The sequence below is a fragment of the Delphinus delphis genome, chromosome 6, assembly GCF_949987515.2.
Source record: "Delphinus delphis chromosome 6, mDelDel1.2, whole genome shotgun sequence".
Classification (NCBI taxonomy): domain Eukaryota; kingdom Metazoa; phylum Chordata; class Mammalia; order Artiodactyla; family Delphinidae; genus Delphinus; species Delphinus delphis.
Genome location: NC_082688.1, coordinates 6,246,925 through 6,265,314, shown reverse-complemented (window position 1 = coordinate 6,265,314; position 18,390 = coordinate 6,246,925). Strand labels below are relative to the sequence as shown.

At 40.0% G+C, this 18,390-nt stretch overlaps 1 protein-coding gene across 5 annotated transcripts in view; it reads right to left on the bottom strand.

The window, feature by feature from the left end:
• Positions 1-18,390, bottom strand: part of FNBP1 (formin binding protein 1) — a 140,588-nt gene that overhangs the window by 95,150 nt on the left and 27,048 nt on the right. For all 5 annotated transcript variants that reach the window (XM_060013975.1, XM_060013974.1, XM_060013978.1 and 2 more), the window contains exon 2: positions 1,861-1,976. In XM_060013975.1, coding sequence (XP_059869958.1) covers positions 1,861-1,976 — 116 coding nt within the window. The remainder of the gene's footprint in view (positions 1-1,860; positions 1,977-18,390) is intronic.

Below are 18,390 nucleotides of genomic sequence, written 5' to 3'. Positions count from 1 at the left end.
CTTGGCTTGGAAGAATCAATATTGTGAAAATGACTATACTACCCAAAGCAATCTACAGATTCAATTCAATCCCTATCAAATTACCAATGGCATTTTTTATGGAACTAGAACAAAAAATCTAAAAACTTGTATGGAGACACAAAAGATTCCGAATAGCCAAAACAGTCTTGAGGGAAAAAAACAGAACTGGAGGAATCAGACTCCCTGACTTCAGACTATACTACAAAGCTACAGTAATCAAGACAATATGGTACTGGCACAAAAACAGAAATATAGATCAATGGAACAAGATAGAAAGCCCAGAGATAAACCCACGCACCTGTGGTCAACTAATCTATGACAAAGGAGGCAAGGATATACAATGGAGACAAGACAGTCTCTTCAATAAGTGGTGCTGGGAAAACTGGACAGCTACATGTAAAAGAATGAAATTAGAACACTCCCTAACACCATACACAAAGATAAACTCAAAATGGATTTGAGACCTAAATGTAAGACCAGACACTATAAAACTCTTACAGGAAAACATAGGAGGAACACTCTTTGACATAAATCACAGCAAGATCTTTTTTGATCCACCTCTTAGAATAATGGAAATAAAAACAAAAATAAACAATGAGACCTAATGAAACTTAAAAGCTTTTGCACAGCAAAGGAAACCATAAACAAGATGCAAAGACAACCCTCAGAATGGGAGAAAATATTTGCAAATGAATCAACGGACAAAGGATTAATCTCCAAAATATATAAACAGCTCATGCAGCTCAATATTAAAAAAACAAACAACCCAATCCAAAAATGGGCAGAAGACCTAAACAGACATTTCTCCAAAGAAGACATAGAGATGGCCAAGAAGCACATGAAAAGCTGCTCAACATCACTAATTACTAGAGAAATGCAAATCAAAACTACAATGAGGTATCACCTCACACCAGTTAGAATGGGCATCATCAGAAAATCTACAAGCAACAAATGCTGGAGAGGGTGTGGAGAAAAGGGAACCTTCTTGCACTGTTGGTGGGAAGGTAAATTGATACAGCCACTATGGAGAATAGTACGGAGGTTCCTTAAAAAAATAAAAATAGAATTACCATATGATCCAGCAATCCCACTACTGGGCATATGCCCTGAGAAAACCATAATTCAAAAAGACACATGCACCCCAATGTTCATTGCAGCACTATTTACAATAGCCAGGTCATGGAAGCAACCTAAATGCCCATCGACAGACAAATGGATAAAGAAGTTGTGGTACATACATACAATGGAATATTACTCAGCCATAAAAAGGAATGAAATTGAGTCATTTGTTGAGACGTGGATGGATCTAGAGACTGTCATACAGAGTGAAGTAAGTCAGAAAGAGAAAAACAAATATCGTATATTAACGCATGTATGTGGAACCTAGAAAAGTGGTACAGATGAACCGGTCTGCAGGGTAGAAGTTGAGACACAGATGTAGAGAACAAATGTATGGACACCAAGGGGGGAAAGCCACGGCGGGGTGGGGATGGTGGTGTGCTGAATTGGGCGACTGGGATTGACATGTATACACTGATGTGTATAAAATTGATGACCAATAAGAACCTACTGTATAAAAAAATAAATAAAATTAAATTTAAAAATTAAAAAAAAAAGAAACAGAGCCTAAAAGCAATAACTTGGTTTTTATGTTTACTGTCCTCTAAAAAATAATTTTCAATATTAAAAAAAACAACTGCTTCTACTGAAATATAAGCTTACATGAAAAGGGAAAATAAATATTTAAAGGATTATACATTTATAGTATAAAATGAGGATATAAATTATCTTTATATCCATTCTGCAGTTAACAAACAACCTTTCTCAATATCAACTTACCTGAGTTGCTTTGCATAGCTGAGTTCAATCTCTGTCCTTTCCTTTACAAATTTGATGTATTTCTCAAGAATATCAATTCCCCACTGTGTGTGTTTTTCTAAGTTGTCAAATTGATCCTGTTAATAAAAAACAAAGGGAGAGCTTGTAATCTTTCTCTGTGATTAACGTAACTTCAGTGAACAATTCTCTCAACAATAAATCAGTACGTAGAAAGCAGTTCTAACATTTTCCATGATTGTACTTGGGTGTTTTTTCGCTGAGCAAATTTTAAATCAACATTACCAAATTTGGTTTGAAAACTGCCTGAGATATTGAACTCTGACCCCTCTGTTCACGTCCCCTATTCCTGTTAGAAACATGGTGTTTGGATGTATTTAATGTCCTAGTGCAAAGCAAAGTGTCTTCTGCAGATACCAAAAACTGAGAGATGAAACACACTCCCGTGTCAACTCAGTCACACTATTAGCACCTTAACTGTTATCTCTGAGTTAGCATTCAGGATAAGCTCACTGAAATTTGAGGCAAGGAAATGGCAGGGAGAAGAGTTACAAAATACTTGCTTTCTTCAAACAAATGACTCATGCGGACTTCATTCCAACATTCAACCATGCATCAAGCCTACACTATTTGCCAGGAATGGTGATTGGGGCTGGGGAACAAGAAAGAAGAGAATTATAGGCACGATGTACAGGCTGCCTCAAGATTCCTAGTCTGGAAGGGAGCGGGTAGGTATTCCAGCCACCCCTAATGCAAAGGCAGGGAGAGGCCCAGGAACCAGGGGGACCGGTCCTGCTGGAGCTCAAGGTGGGGGTAGGGCACAAGGGAATGAGTGGTGGTGGGTGACGGGACTAGAGGGTCCGGGCCTGATCACCCAGGGCCTTGAATGCCGAGTTAAGGTGTCTAGACTCTCTGGTGGGCACAAGTGAGCCACTGAAGGGTTCGCAAAGGGAGTGGCACACCTAAGACATGTTTAGCATCACCAGGAGCTGGATGTCAGGGGACTGTTCAATATCCTAAGCAGAGAAACTGGGAGCGAGGGGAGGATTTTATAGACCATGAACAAAGAATCAGCTAGTCTTAGTGACTGGATGGGGAGGCTGGAAGGGATATGCAGGATAGGGGAGGATTCTAAGGCGACTCCTTGGTTCTGTTTCCTGTGAGTACACAGGCGGAGGGGCAGCAGTTTGGGGTGAAGTGACATGTGGAGTCAGGGACTGACATGTCCAGAAGAGAGTTGGAAACACAGATGTATTCAGGGCTCAAGGACGGAGGCCAGGGAGCTGGTAGATCTGAAACAATAACCAAGGATCAGAACCCCAGAGTCGGCTGCAGCTCTGCACTGAATTCAAAAAGAGGGCCAAACCCAGGGAGGAGAGCCCAGAAGGACCTACGAAGGTGGGGTGTTAGCACAACACTGGGGAAGAGAGAATTTGCAAAGGTGAAAGTCTGCTCATGAGAGGTAACAGTAACAGAGGATGAGGTTCTAGCCCCAGCTCTGGGACTTCGCAGAGAAAGGCCATGGAACATCTCAAGGTTTTAGTCATCCACCTACAAGATGAAGATAGAATCCCTGCCTAATTTGAGAAATCGGTCGTGAGGATCATGTAAGATAGAAAAATGCCAAGTCAAACACAAAAACACAAAGCCACCATGTAACCCTATCCCAGGCGTGTGCAATCTTACAATATACATTTGGCATCGTCCTTCAGCTTATTTTTTAGACCCAGCATCTTCAATTTTAAATCTATCATTGTGCTTTGATTCTATTTTCCATTCAAAGCAGTGCAAACTGTAACATGAGAAAATGTTCCATATACTTGACTTAGAGCAGGAGGGTAGCAGAGTCAAGACACTTTTTTTCTCAAACTTGAGAAACCCTGGGAATTCCCTGGCAGTCCACTGCTTAGGATTCTGCGCTTCCACTGCAGGGGGCATGGGTTCCATCCCTGGTCGGGGAACTAAGATCCTGCAAGCTACACAAGAGAAACCCTCTTCTGAAGAAAAATAATTTCCTCAACCTTACTCCCGCCCAGGCCCACAGAACAGTTTGAGAAACCTCAACTTAAGAAATTCAGGGGCTTCCCTGGTGGCGCAGTGGTTGAGAGTCTGCCTGCCGATGCAGGCGACACGGGTTCGTGCCCCCGTCCGGGAAGATCCCACATGCCGCAGAGCGGCTGGGTCCCTGAGCCATGACCGCTGAGCCTGCACGTCCGGAGCCTGTTGCTCCACGACGGGAGAGGCCACAACAGTGAGAGGCCCGCGTACCGCAAAAAAAAAAAAAAAAAAGAAAAAGAAAAAGAAAAGAAATTCAGGCTTTCTTTTACAAGAATATTTTCTAATTGAAAGTAATCACTGTACAATGTTTACCTTTATACCTAATAATTTCTAATATTATCATAAAAAATCAGAGACCATTTAAGATTTTCATTGATTCTTGGTCCTCAATAACATATTCCACAAACTCTGAGATTTCATTTCAAGAAACACTGCTGAAGAATGTTATTTATTTATGTTACCTATAAGGTCAAGGGTTGTCAGGCAAATTTATAGTGTAAACAAGACTGTAGATCTCTTTAAACTACTTGAGAGAGCAAATATACAAACAGTTCAAGTATGATTACAATCATTCCTAGTTAATTAGAGCAAGTCTTCTTTAAAGCTCTCTGCTAATCAGTAACCCTTTGTTAATATAGTTTCATATTGACCTTATTTATTTAAAATTCCTTTTCACACACTTCCCTCCATTTGAGAGCCCTCTCTCTGTATAATTTCCTATCTCCAGAGCCTTACTATTTTTAGCAGTTACAGATGTTTATAGATGTTATAAACATCTATAGATGTTTATAGGTGTTTCCTTGAAGACTTACTAAGATAGTCTGCTCTTAGATTTCACCCTTGTCCTGCTAACAACCTAAGTTCATATTTTTCCTTATTATATTACTTTGCAATTCTTTTTAGCCCTAATATGTATAATATAAAGCAACAGCTTTTGAGATCAAAACACTTTTTTAAAAAAATCTACATTTGAATTGAGTCCACCTTAAAAATTACAGGCCTCAAACCAACAATATGTTTCCAATAAAGTTATCTGTATTCAAGAACATTCTGCAAGCTATAATAAAGCACTTACTAAAATAACAGGGTCCAAGTGAGATAGAAGATATTAATAATAAAAAACCTGACTCAGTAACACATAAACTAGTACTTGCTTGTGAATATAGCATAGTTCTTTTTTATGCTACATTAAAACATCTCCAATGACGCCAGACTCTACTGCTGCTGTCACATGGATGGCCACAACATGGACTTTCTTGACAGCAGCTACGAGAAAATTCAAAACAGATGAAAAACTAATCATCAACCCACTTACATTCTTGACTAAAATGTGGAAAACTTAATGGAAAAAAACCTCCAAATCTTAAAAAGCCTCCTTTGTAAGCAAATATTTTAAGTGGTGTTTTTAAAAATAGCCTTTGCTACTTTGGGGATGGTACCATTATCAAAAATGAGTCCTATCCATTATCTGTGAATTATACCTCAATTAAAGACAGGGAGGGAGGGAGGAATGGAGAGGGAGAGAAAGAGAGAGAGAAATGCATCCCTTCCTGTTTAATGTCACATGATGACACTTTTGAAGACTCCTTTGCCCTCTTAAAAATCATTGAGGAGGGCTTCCCTGGTGGCGCAGTGGTTAAGAATTCACCTGCCAATGCAGGGGACACAGGTTCGAGCCCTGGTCCGGGAAGATCCCACATGCCGCGGAGCAACTAAGCCCGTGTGCCACAACTACTGAGCCTGTGCTCTAGAGCCCACGCGCTACAACTCCTGAGCCCACAAGCCACAACTACTGAAGCCCGCGTGCCTAGAGCCCGTGCTCCGCAACAAGAAAAGCCACCACAATGAGAAGCCCGCGCAACACAACAAAGAGTAGCCCTCACTCGCCGCAACTAGAGACCGCGCACAGCAACGAAGACTCAACGCAGCCATAAATAAATAAATAAATTTTTAAAAGAATCATTGAGGACCCCAAAGAGCTTTTGTTTACATGGTTTATAGCTATCAATATTCACTCTATCAGAAATTAAAAACTAAAAGATGTTTTAAATACCTATCAATTCATTTAAAAAGACAATAATAAATCCATTATATATTAATGTAACTAGCATATATATATTTTTTTAATTTTTTGTTTATTTTTAGGAACTTTACTTTCCAAAACAAAACAAAAAGAAAATGAGAAGAATGGCACTGTTTTACATTTCTGTAAATCTCTTTAATGTCTGGTTTAATAGAAGACAGCTGGATTCTCATATTCTTTTACATTTAGTCTGTTATGAGTCTTTACTTTGGTGGAAGTACATCAAAAAAATACAACTTCACGCAGATATGTAGTTAGAAAACGGAGGAGTATTTCAATGCCTTTTCTAGGTAATTGCAGATGTTCTTATTTGACACCACACCCAAACTTAACAAATAGTAGTTTCTTAAAGGCTAGCTGCAATGTGAAATCTGAAACCATGGCAATGAATTTTTCATACTGGTTACAAGAAAATGCACTAGTCTGTCTTGCACTTTGAATGGATCTTTCACCTATGCGTGAATGCATTATGCATTGGTCATTTGGAAAATATTATTTCACTGATATATGCAGATCTTCCAAGTGTTGACACATTTCCGTATAAAATATTTTAAAATTCCATGTTTATTTCACTACCTATCTTATCTGATGAGTCTTTAAATATTTGGAAACTGTCAAGCTCACAATGCCATGTACACATTTTCCAAAATTCTAATTTCCACTTAACAGCTGGAATTTTATCGTTGGCAACAAACGTTGTCAGTTGTTTCCTTGAGGTGACAGGCTCACTTCATTTTTGAGAAAATGTTTGACAAATGCTCAAGTGTTTGTCTGTCGATCGTTCTTTGAAGTAAAAACGGTGTCCTATGATAAAAGCAGCTAGATCAGCTCAAAACAATCACTTAAGTATTTTGGTTTCAGCATACTTCCTGTCTGTCTTGTCACACACACTATTAAAAAGATGTATGATGTATATTCAAAGGTAGAGATTTAATAAAATTAATAATCTTTACTGTTTCATCAAGGACATTTAAAAATAAAACTGATTTTTTTTTTTAAACAACTAATGGTGAAGAATTCAGTAACTTCTACTGCAGGTTGGAGCCACCACCCTGATTCCTGCTAAGGCACCAGCCATCTTACCCACCACTGCTTTTGCACCATCAGTAAAAATGCCAACACAGTGAAAAAGACAATGTCTTAACTATCATTATGAAAATAGGTTTGACCTCATGGACTCCATGAGAGGGTTTCTGGAACCTCCAGAGGTCCAGGAACCACACTTTAGGAACCACTGTCATATGACACATACTCTAAAATTTCTACTTGAAAGCTTCATATTGCCAAAGATGAAGAAAGTCAGATAATGTATGAGCTAATGGAAAATGTTTAATTTATAAGAGCATACTATATATACACGCAACAAGTAACTCCAAAATTGCCAAAAGGACTGCAAATGGATGTGTCCAAGTAGCTGGTTACAACCTGACAGGTACCTTTCCAGAATCTCCCCCCTCCCCCACAGTCTCCTCTTGAATTCTCATTGCTCCCTGAATTCCAACCAACCAAAGGCTCCTGCCAGGAGCTTTCAGCTGTAAGGGGCTGAGTAAGCTGAAGAGACAAATGAGTTGCAATTGTATTAATCAGCATACAATTGCTGTATTATTTTTCAGGTGTGGTTTTCTGTCCTAGACTGTGACTAAGCTCCTTTATACACTGAAGATTGAACCGAAATAAGCATGAACTCTGGCATTTGTTTGGCTCATTATATCTTCATCAGGTTCTAAAAAATCATGAAGCTGGGACCTCCCTGGTGGCCCAGTGGTTAAGAATCCGCCTGCCAGTGCAGGGGACACTGGTTAGATCCCTGGTCCAGGAAGATTCCACATGCCACGGAGCAACTAAGCCCGTGCACCACAACTACTGAGCCCGCATGCCACAACTACTGAAGCCCATGCGCCTAGAGTCCGTGCTCAGCAACAAGAGAAGCCATCGCAAAGAGAAGCCCTTGCACTACAATGAAGAGTAGCCCCTGCTCACTGCAACTAGAGAAAGCCCACACGCAGCAACAAAGACCCAATGAAGCCAAAATAAAATAATAAATAAATTTATTTTTAAAAAAAATCATGAAGCTGAATACAAACAAATTTTGCATTCCTATATATCTACAATATAAACCCATCAGTCAGGGTTGAGACTGGTCTCTGTAGGTCAGCATACAATGATTATTCTTGCTTATTTAGGAAGACTTCTGAAATCTGATTTTTTTTTTTTCAAATGATGCAAAAGAACTAACACAGGAACTACATGCACAAAAGCTATTTACTTTAAGATGAGGAGACCAAATCAGCCACAAGGAAGTTTTCTCCAAAGTGTAGGTCAATTTTTAACACAATACTTCCTGTAATCAAAAAGTATTCTAGGGACTTCCCTGGTGGCACAGTGGTTAATACTCTGTGCTCCCAATGCAGGGGGCCTGGGTTCGATCCCTGGTCAGGGAACTAGATCCCACATGCATGCCACAACTGAGAGCCCGCCTGCCACAACTAAGGAGCCCGCCTGCTGCAACTAAGACCCAGCACAACCAAATAAATAAAGTATGCTAAACAGATACATTCAAAATCCCTGGAAAAAGCCAATCTAGTAAGAAACTAAGTTGCTAAAGTTACCTCTGTGTAAATGGCTCAGACTCAGAGGAAGGGTATACTGAGGGTAGCTCTCCACTTAAATCCGTCCCTCTGCAGCAAGTTACTCAGGGAAGGGAATTATCCCCACCATATCACTGGGGCACTTCCATCTGTGCTATCAAACCACCATGTTAGGATACTCTAATTCTGTAAAAATCCACCTTCCTAACGACTTGGGCACTTTATAAAGTGGCAGACCTTAAATGGCTCCATTTCAACAGAATCGCTTGGAATGTAATTACCGGTGTTGGCTTCCTCTTTTCTTTGAGGGAAGAGTGTCAGAAGGAATTTGAAAAAGAATAGATACAGGTATGTGTATAACTGAATAACTTTGCTGTACACCTGAAACTAACACAACATTGTTAATCAACTATACTTCAATATAAAATAAAAATTAAAAAATAAGAGTGTCAGAAGGCATAGATTTATCCTCAGTAAATGTAACAAAACCTCCATTTAAAGTGTTTTTAGGGACGTCCCTGGTGGTGCAGTCAGTGGGTAAGACTCCACACTCCCAATGCAGGGGCCTCAGGTTCAATCCCTGGTCAGGGAACGAGATCCCATATGCATGCCGCAACTAAGAGTTCGCATGCCACAACTAAGGAGCCCACGTGCTGCAACTAAGACCCGGTGCAACCAAATAAATTAAAAAAAAAATGTTTTAAGGGCTTCCCTCGTGGCGCAGTGGTAGAGAGTCCGCCTGCCGATGCAGGGGACACGGGTTCATGCCCCAGGCCGGGAGGATCCCACATGCCGTGGAGCGGCTGGGCCCGTGAGCCATGGCCGCTGAGCCTGCGCGTCCGGAGCCTGTGATCCACAACGGGAGAGGCCGCAACAGTGAGGCCCGCGTACCGCCAAAAAAAAAAAAAAAAAAGTTTTAAAAAATCCATTTGAGTCTGAATAGTCAAGTGACTGCATCTACAGGAACAAAAAAAGTTTTATAAAACTTTATAAACAAGGGACCTCCCTGGTGGTCCAGTGGTTAAGAATCCACCTTCCGATGAAGGGGACACGGTCCGATCCCTGGTCAGGGAATGAAGATTCCCACATGCCGCAGGGCAACTAAGCCCTCACACCGCAACTACTGAGCCCGCGCACCACAACTAGCAAGACGCCCGTGCGCCGCAGTGAAGATCCCATGTGCTGCAACTAAGACCCGACGCAGCCAAATTAATTAATTTTTAAAAACTTAATAAACAAAAATGTGTCATCCCAAATAGCACCTGCAATTCTATTTCTTGAATGTTTAACAAAGACTTCAATTCATTTTCATGGACAAAAGAAGACTTGTCCTCATACATTACATTAAAAGCAGAAATACCCCCAAATATAGGTTCAACATAAAAGTTGTCAAACCTTAAAAGTGACGAAAAACCATTACCCAAAGTGACTTCAATGTTTGACCAAAGTAGATAAAATGTGAAAGGCAGCATTAGAGTGTTTCTTTCAAGCAGCCAGAAATCCTTGTGTTTTGGCAATACAAGTAGAGGCAGATTCTGTCAAACCATATACACAATACATCTACTGATTCTGAAACGGGTCCTGTGAATTAGTGTGGTGTGCGCCTTGGGTTGAAAATGCCTACTCAAGCAAGAGCCTGTGACATAATTGACAAAATAGGGGCTCTGATATCATAGGGTCATGGCTGGACAGTCAAGTTAGTACAATGGATTTTAATTAGGAAGGGAATGCACGCAAAATGAAAGGTTTTCCTGAACTCAGAATCTCTTTAAAAAGCAAGTCTACAACATGTCATAAAAATGGGTATACAAATTCAGGTATATTTGCTGTAACGAGTCACCATCGAACACTCTTTCTGTTGTGAAAATGAAAATACTAAAGAATTAGTCCATGTTCATGGTTCTTTCCAGCCATTGCATTGGAAACATGAGAGGTAAGGACATATACAAACACAAGATGAAAATACATGTATGAGTCAAAAAAAAAAACAACTTTCGCTGAAGTCTGAGGCAACAGCATATGGATGAAGTTAGCGACATGAAGAATGTGGAAAGGCGCACAGAACATGAAAAGCTGCATTTTGGAATTTTTCTAACGATAATTATATTGTGTAAAAAGGGCAGTAAAGAGGCTAATGTTGGATGTACAACAAATGAGAGGCCCCAGAAAGCAGAAGACTTGGGGCTAATGAATGTGGGGGTGCCCTCAGCCAAACGTGATGCGATTTTACGTTGCATCCTGAAATGAAAAGAGAAGGTAACAACTATAACATGGAGAAAAAGCACCAGAATTTTGACTCTCCCAGAGTCCAAGCAGATGAGATTTGGAGGGGAAATTGCTATGGAACGTATTCCTTTAAGAAGCCACAATGGGGACTTCCCTGGTGGCGCAGTGGTTAAGAATCTGCCTGTCAATACAGGGGACACGGGTTTGAGCCCTGGTCCAGGAAGATCCCACATGCTGCGGAGCAACTAAGCCCGTGTGTCACAACTACTGAGCCTGCGCTCTAGAGTCCGTGAGCCACAACTACGGAGCCCGAGTGCCACAACTACTGAAGCCCACGTGCCTAGAGCCCGTGCTCCACAACAAGAGAAGCCACCGCAATGAGAAGCCCACACACTGCAACAAAGAGTAGCCCCCGCTTGCTGCAACTAGAGAAAGCCTGCGCACAGCAACGAAGACCCAACGCAGCCAAAAATCGATAAAGTAAAATTAAAAAAAAAAAAAAAAGAAGCCACAATGAGCTTCTGGTCTATTTCAATGTTCTTAGAACACCTTAGTCACTTTCCACCCCCATCTCTGCTCCTTTGGATACAGTAAAAGCAACAAACAAACATCTGTAACTGCCCCAAACAGACTGAGTGAAAGAGACTGCAAAGGATAAGATTTTCAAGGAAAAAATATTTCAAAGAGCGCTCACTTTCTTTCATTAAAACAAACAAACAAACAAACCCACTAACTTTGTAAATGATATTTTTAACGGTATTTTTCCAGATAGGCATTATCAAATATCTTAAGCAGAGGAGGCAAAGAATTAAGGATGATGGGGTCGGGGGGGAGGGATAAAGTAGGGAGTTTGGGATTAACAGATACACACTACTGTATATAAAGTAGATAAACAACAAGGACCTACTGTGTAGCACAGGGCACTCTACTCAGTACTCCAAAATGATGTATATGGGAAAAGAATCTAAAAAAGAGTGGATATATGTACACGTACAACTGATGCACTTTGCTGTACACCTGAAACACAACATTGTAAATCAACTATACTTCAAAGAAAGAAAGAAAGGAAGGAAGAAAGAAAGAAAGAAAAAAGGATGATGAAGCTATAAAAACTAGTTTCAGAAAGCTGGGTCTAGCTTGTAAGTAGTGGGCTGAATCAATGCTAATTGAAGATAGAAACTAGTCAGAGAACAAGGTCTTGCTCTTTATAAGAAAAAACGCTCTGTCTCATTGTGACGGCACACAAGAGGGGCTTTGCTTAGTCAACTCACGACTGTAAGATGAACATCTGTAACACAAACACCCAGAATCGTTACTGTCTGGCTTCAACCTGGCATGGAATCTCCTCATTCATTTCCTGGTTTCTGTGCATCAGCTTGGAACATTGAAGTTTGTCTACATATGAACTGGTTCCTTTCCCGAGCCTGCTCCATCAGCAGGTGCAAGAGTTCAGTTCCCTTCCCCTCCTCCAGCTGTCCAGCATTCCTCTGAGCCCTGGAGAACTCACTGTACCTCTCAAACAGCCCACACTGGCCTCCATGGGCGATTCTCTCCTCCAGGAAGCATGTTCAAGACCAACCCAAGGGCAGAAGAAAAGAAGGAGAGGAAGAGGAGGAAACCACACTCTAAATACCAGGAAGAACTTTGAAGGCAGTCCAAAGACTAATGAAGGCAAATTAATTAATGAAGAGCAAGTAAATTTTTAATGAAAAGGAAAAGCCAGATTTTAGAAGTCTGACTTATTTCTAAACTCTATAAAAATATTTCCAGGTGTGTGTGGGGCATTGGGCAAAATATTATAGAAATATCACAGGGAAAAATTTTTTTAAGCCCTGGCACCTGAAACTTAGTTAACGTCGATGAAAAAGATGATCTAAACACTTAGCAATTTACTCACTTCCAATTTTAAGTGAAGAAGGTTAAGCAAATACAGGCTGTCCCTTTCCAAGACAGGGGATACCAAGTCTCAGTCCCGCTGCCACAACCCAGCATCTGACCCAAAGTACCCACATGACAGGCTAGCTTGGACCCATCAGAAAGTCTCTGGAAATAGGTGCTGGAGGTAAGAGGTGAAAATTGTTCCTGTGAGAAGTTAGAGAAAAAAACGTGAGTCTGCAGAGACGGAGAATAAAGCAGAGATGCCAGACAACATTACTCTGGGCATTCAAAATGGGTGTATGGCGAGCTTTCCACTGGCTGACTCAAGTCCTTTGGGAGACTGGCCTGTTCTTCCAGCCCCTGGTTCTGTAAGATATCCCTTGGAACAGACCCTCTTGGCTGGCAACGAAGCAGTTGCCTGCTCCCCGTTCTGTGGGTCGAGCAGCTCTCCTGATACAAGATCACTTTTCCCATCTCCCTTGCAGCTAGGACATGAACATGTGACATCACCCTGGCTAGTGAGGCGTATGGGATATCTACAGGTGGCTTCTGAGAAAGACTATCCTCCCTATTAAACTCCTCCCCTTCTTAACTTGACTTGGTCATAGCTGCCTGTGGTGCTTGGAACTGCACCCTCCCCGATTTGCCCAGCTGCCTTTTACTGATCCTTCTTGTTTCAGTTTAAACATCACTTCCTCTGAAAGGCTTTCTCTAATCCCACATCTAGATGGAGTCCCATACTTCCAGGCTCCCACTGCCTTTTTATTTTAACCCCCACTACAACTCTAGTGTTTCCACCAGAATTCCAGTGCCTATGGTCAGCGCTCAGTAAGAAATGGTTGAATGTTTGCAATTTTGGAAAAGAAACAAGGGGTGTGGGTTAGATTGAAAGTAACAAAAGACACAAAGCAAAGAGGCTTAGATGATAAGGACACGTACTATCTCACATTACAAAGAGTCCAGAGGCAGGGATGTTCCAGGATTGGTGTTGATGGTCAGTAATTTCATTAAAGAGCCAGACGTTTTTCATCTCTTGTTTCTGCCATTCCCAGCACATCAGGGATGCTTCCTCCTCCTAGTTACAGGAAGTCCCCTTTCTAAATTCTAAAAAAGCTGAAATTCCAAACACATCTGGCTCCAAAGGTTTTGGATAATATCAATAGATGTTGAAAGTAATTTGGGGAAATAAGTTGCTCAATAAGACAAGATAGGAAAAATAAAAGGTACAAGGATTGGAAAGGAAGAAATACGTCATTCACAGATTATATGACTAACTATGTAGCATAGACAAAAGAATCCAGGGATAATTTTTTAGAATTAAGAGTTTAACATGATTGCTGGATATAAAATCAACATACAGGACACAATTGCTTTTCTATAAACCAGCAACAAACGGAACATGAAATTTTAGAAACAATTTCATTTACAATAGCATGAAAAGTTGCAAGTAGATAGAAATGAACTTAATAGAAAATGTGTGAGACCGTCATGGAGAAAATGATAAAACTTTCTTAAGAGACATTAAAGAAAACCAGAATAAGTGGAGAGATACAAGCCATGTTCATGGATTGGAAGGTTCTATACTGTAAATGTATCAAATCTCCCCCAAATTATCTATAGATCCAATGCAGTTTCAATTAAAATCTCAACAAGTTTTTGGAGAATATAATTCAAAGATTAAAAGGAGTTGAGGGACTTCCCTGGGGGCGCAGTGGTTAAGAATCCTCCTGCCAATGCAGGGGACACGCGTTCGAGCCCTGGTCCGGGAAGATCCCACATGCCACGGAGCTACTAAGCCCCTGTGGCACAACTACTGAGCCTGCGCTCTAGAGCCCACAAGCCACAACTACGGAGCCCAAGTGCCACAACTACTGAAGCCTGCGCGCCTAGAGCCTGTGTTCCACAACAAAGAGAAGCTACTGCAGTGAGAAGTCCGCGCACCGCAACAAAGAGTAGACCCCGCTTGCCCGCAACTAGAGAAAGCCCACGTGCAGCAACGAAGACCTAATGCAGCCAAAGGTAAAAAATAAATAAATTTTAAAAAAAGGAGTTGAAAAGCTAAATCAATAGCCAAAAACACTCTTGAAGAACAAGGCAGGGGTGGGTACTAGCCACACCGGATATTGACTTATTATGAAGTAAATTAAGAGGCTGTGTGGTATTGGCCAGGGACAGAAAAATAGGTGAATGCAAAGAACAGAAAGGCCAGGAACAGACCCATGCCAAAAAAGACTTTGTATAGAAAACAGGTAGCCGTATAGAAAAGACAGAGAACCTGATGGCAGGACCTGGGGTCTGGAGCTAGAATGAATTGGTTTGAACTCTGGCTCTTTGACATACCAGCTATGTCACATGGAGCAAGTTACTTAACTTCTCTGTGTTTCTGCTTCTTGTCTAAAAAAATGGGCATAATAGCAGGATCTATTTGTAGGGTTACTGTAAGGTTTCAATAAGTTATCTCATGCTTAGAACACTGCTTGGTACACGGTAAGCCCTCAGTAAGTGTGAATACTGGCATCATCATCACTAACATCACCACCACCACCATCATCACCATCATCATCAAAGGCCAATGGGGAAAAAACAAGCTGTTCAATAAAAGGTGCTGGAAGCGGTGGGGGGTGGGGGTGGTGGTGGGATGAACTGGGAGATTGGAATTGACATATATACACTGATATATATAAAATGGATAACTAATAAGAACCTGCTGTATAAAAAAATAAAATTCAAAACTTCAAATAAAATAAAAGGTGCTGGGATAATTGTACATCTATTGAAAAAAATGAAATCAAAACTCTATCTCTTACAATACATACACAAACTAATTCCAGGTAGATTAAGGACCTAAATGGAAAGGGCAAGACTATAACATTCTCAGGAGACAATATAGGAGAATGCTTTTCTGACCTTGTAGGAAAGGATTTTTTAAAAAGATACAAAAAAGCATTCACTGTAAAGAAAAATAGATTGATAAACCTGACTGTATAGAAACTAAAAACTTCTAGGGGACTTCCCTGGTGGCGCAGTGGTTGAGAATCCGCCTGCCAATGCAGGGGACACGGGTTCGAGCCCTGGTCCGGGAAGATCCCACGTGCCGCGGAGCAACTGAGCCCGTGCGCCACAACTACTGAGCCTGCGCTCTAGAGCCCGCGAGCCACGACTGCTGAAGCCCGCGTGCCTGGAGCCCGTGTTCCGCAACAAAGAGAGGCCACTGCAATGAAAAGCCCGCTCACCGCAGTGAAGACCCAACACTGCCAAAAATAAATAAATAAATAACGACACAAATAAATAAATAAATTTAAAAAAACAAAACTAAACTAAAAACTTCTGTTCATGAAAAGATACCACGAGGAAAGTGAAACGATACAGGACAAACTGGGAGAAGATATTTGTAACACATGATCAACAAAGGGTTAGTAAGTATCTAGAATATAGAAGGAACTCCTTCAAATCAATTTTCTTTTTTTAACTGAGGTATAACTGACATATAACATTATATTAGTTTCAGGTGTACAAAATAATTATTTGATATTTATATTGTGAAATGGTTGCCACAGTAAGTCTATTTAACATCAGTCACCATATACAGTTACAAAAAAATGTTTTTCTTGTGATGAGAACTAAATCATTTCTCAAAAAGAGGAAATAACCCAATAGGAAAGGGGGCAAAAATCATAATAATTTTAAGAATGAAATGATATTTAGCTTTATAAGTAATCAAGAAAATGCATATTAAAATTATACCCACCCGCCTGGCAAAATTTTAACTCAGAAAACACCAAGCGTTAACAAGGATGTGTTGCTAGGTGAATGCTCATATACCGCTGGGGACCTTGGCACACAGATTGGTTTACCTAGTAAAGGTGAGCATTTGCCCCTGTATGACCCAGCAATTCTTCTGCTGGAGACGTATCTTAAGGTCTAGGACCAAAACAATAAACTCTTGCTCATGTGCACCAAGGGACATGCAAAGGAATGTTTATAGCAGCATAATTCACAGCAGCAAAATACAAACAACCCAACTGTCCATCTGATTCCATTTATATAAAGTCTATATAAAAAGAGACAAAACTAAACAATGTATTGTTTATCGATATATTCATAAGTGACGAAAAACTACAAAGAAAAACAAAATAATATTTTTCATACAAAATTTTGAATAATACTCAATTAGGGCAGGAGAGTATGAAGGTGGAGATGTGATCAGGCTCATAGGGGCCTTCTGGAGTGGAGTAAAGTTCTATTTCTGTCCCTGGGTGAAATGCACGTGGATGTTCGTCTCACTGCTATTTCTGTACACATCATTCTATCTATACAGTTTCATACATTCATTTGTAATATACCACAATTAATATTTAACTGCTAGTTTACAGTTGGATTGATAGGGAAATCTTCAGTATAAGAGGGACTTAAGATCACTTGAACCTCTGCCAACTGGAGATCAAAAATAAAGATACATTTATGAAAGAAAAAAAATGAAGTCAGTAGAAACATTACATAAAGTATTGAACTTGTACTTTTTCCCTTGATTGATGTGCTTATTTTTTTCCCATAAAAAATATAAAACGTTCTTCAGAAGATGGGCATCATTTAATACCCAAGTATGGACTGACTATTGATTGCAAAAAAAGACTTCACACTTAGAAAGAAAAAGCTTTTAAAAAATCCAAGACTATTGAATATTACCATTTGTAAAACAAAGAACAAATGAACAGAAACAAAACCAAAAAACCCATTTTGCTTATTTGGTAAGGAAAGTGCTTTATTATGAATTTCTTTAATTATTCGTGGAATTAACCTTTTTTAGACATGTTCATTAGCATTTGGAATTTCCTCTTATAATGGTTCTCTTCTTAATCCTTATTCACTTCTCTGTTAGAAATTTTGAAATTATCTTATTGTTCTGCATAAGCTCATCATATCTTAGGGTGTCATATTTGGTATAAATGTTGGATTTAAAATTTGATATGTATTTTTGACACAGAGAAATATAAATGTACGTTTATCTAGGGGGTTAGAACTGTGACTATTTTCCACTTCTCTGCGCGTTCCAAATTTTCTCCAATGAGCATTTTTCCTGATTATCAATATAGTACAATGCTAATTTAGTTAACAAGTTATTATTTTAAAGACACCCAAGGAAATAACATCAGGAAGTATCTATTCTGGAAGTAACTTTTACCTTCACTTTATTGTATTACCATTTCCTTCCAGGTAGTAATTCATGATAAAATAACATAAATGTTGCCATTTTACTCAAGTCTGATGCTTTTACTAAAAGGAAAAACATCTCTACTGACATATCATGTAACATTAAATAGAAATCCAGGGTTCACTTTCAAATGTCTTTTCCTCTAAATTTCTAAATCTACTGCCAAGTGCTGCCACCTTCATACTAATCAGTTTACCGAAGGTGCACCAGGCACTCTTACCTGTAATCCCAACACTAGTTACCTCTTTCACTGAGCACGACCTCATCTGAGCCTGACTCACTACATCTTGCACCATCAGTCAAGACTAACATGGCACATACCACCTGGGGGCCCTTGTTAAATATTTGTGGAATGAATGAATGAGTCAATGGAAACTCCTTCAGCCATCACTGTAATTCTTCTGCTATTTAATTCCTTCAAGCCCATTATCAGAGTCAGTTTAGTTCACATATGTCGTTTATTTTCCTGGATTTCAGGATAATGTGAG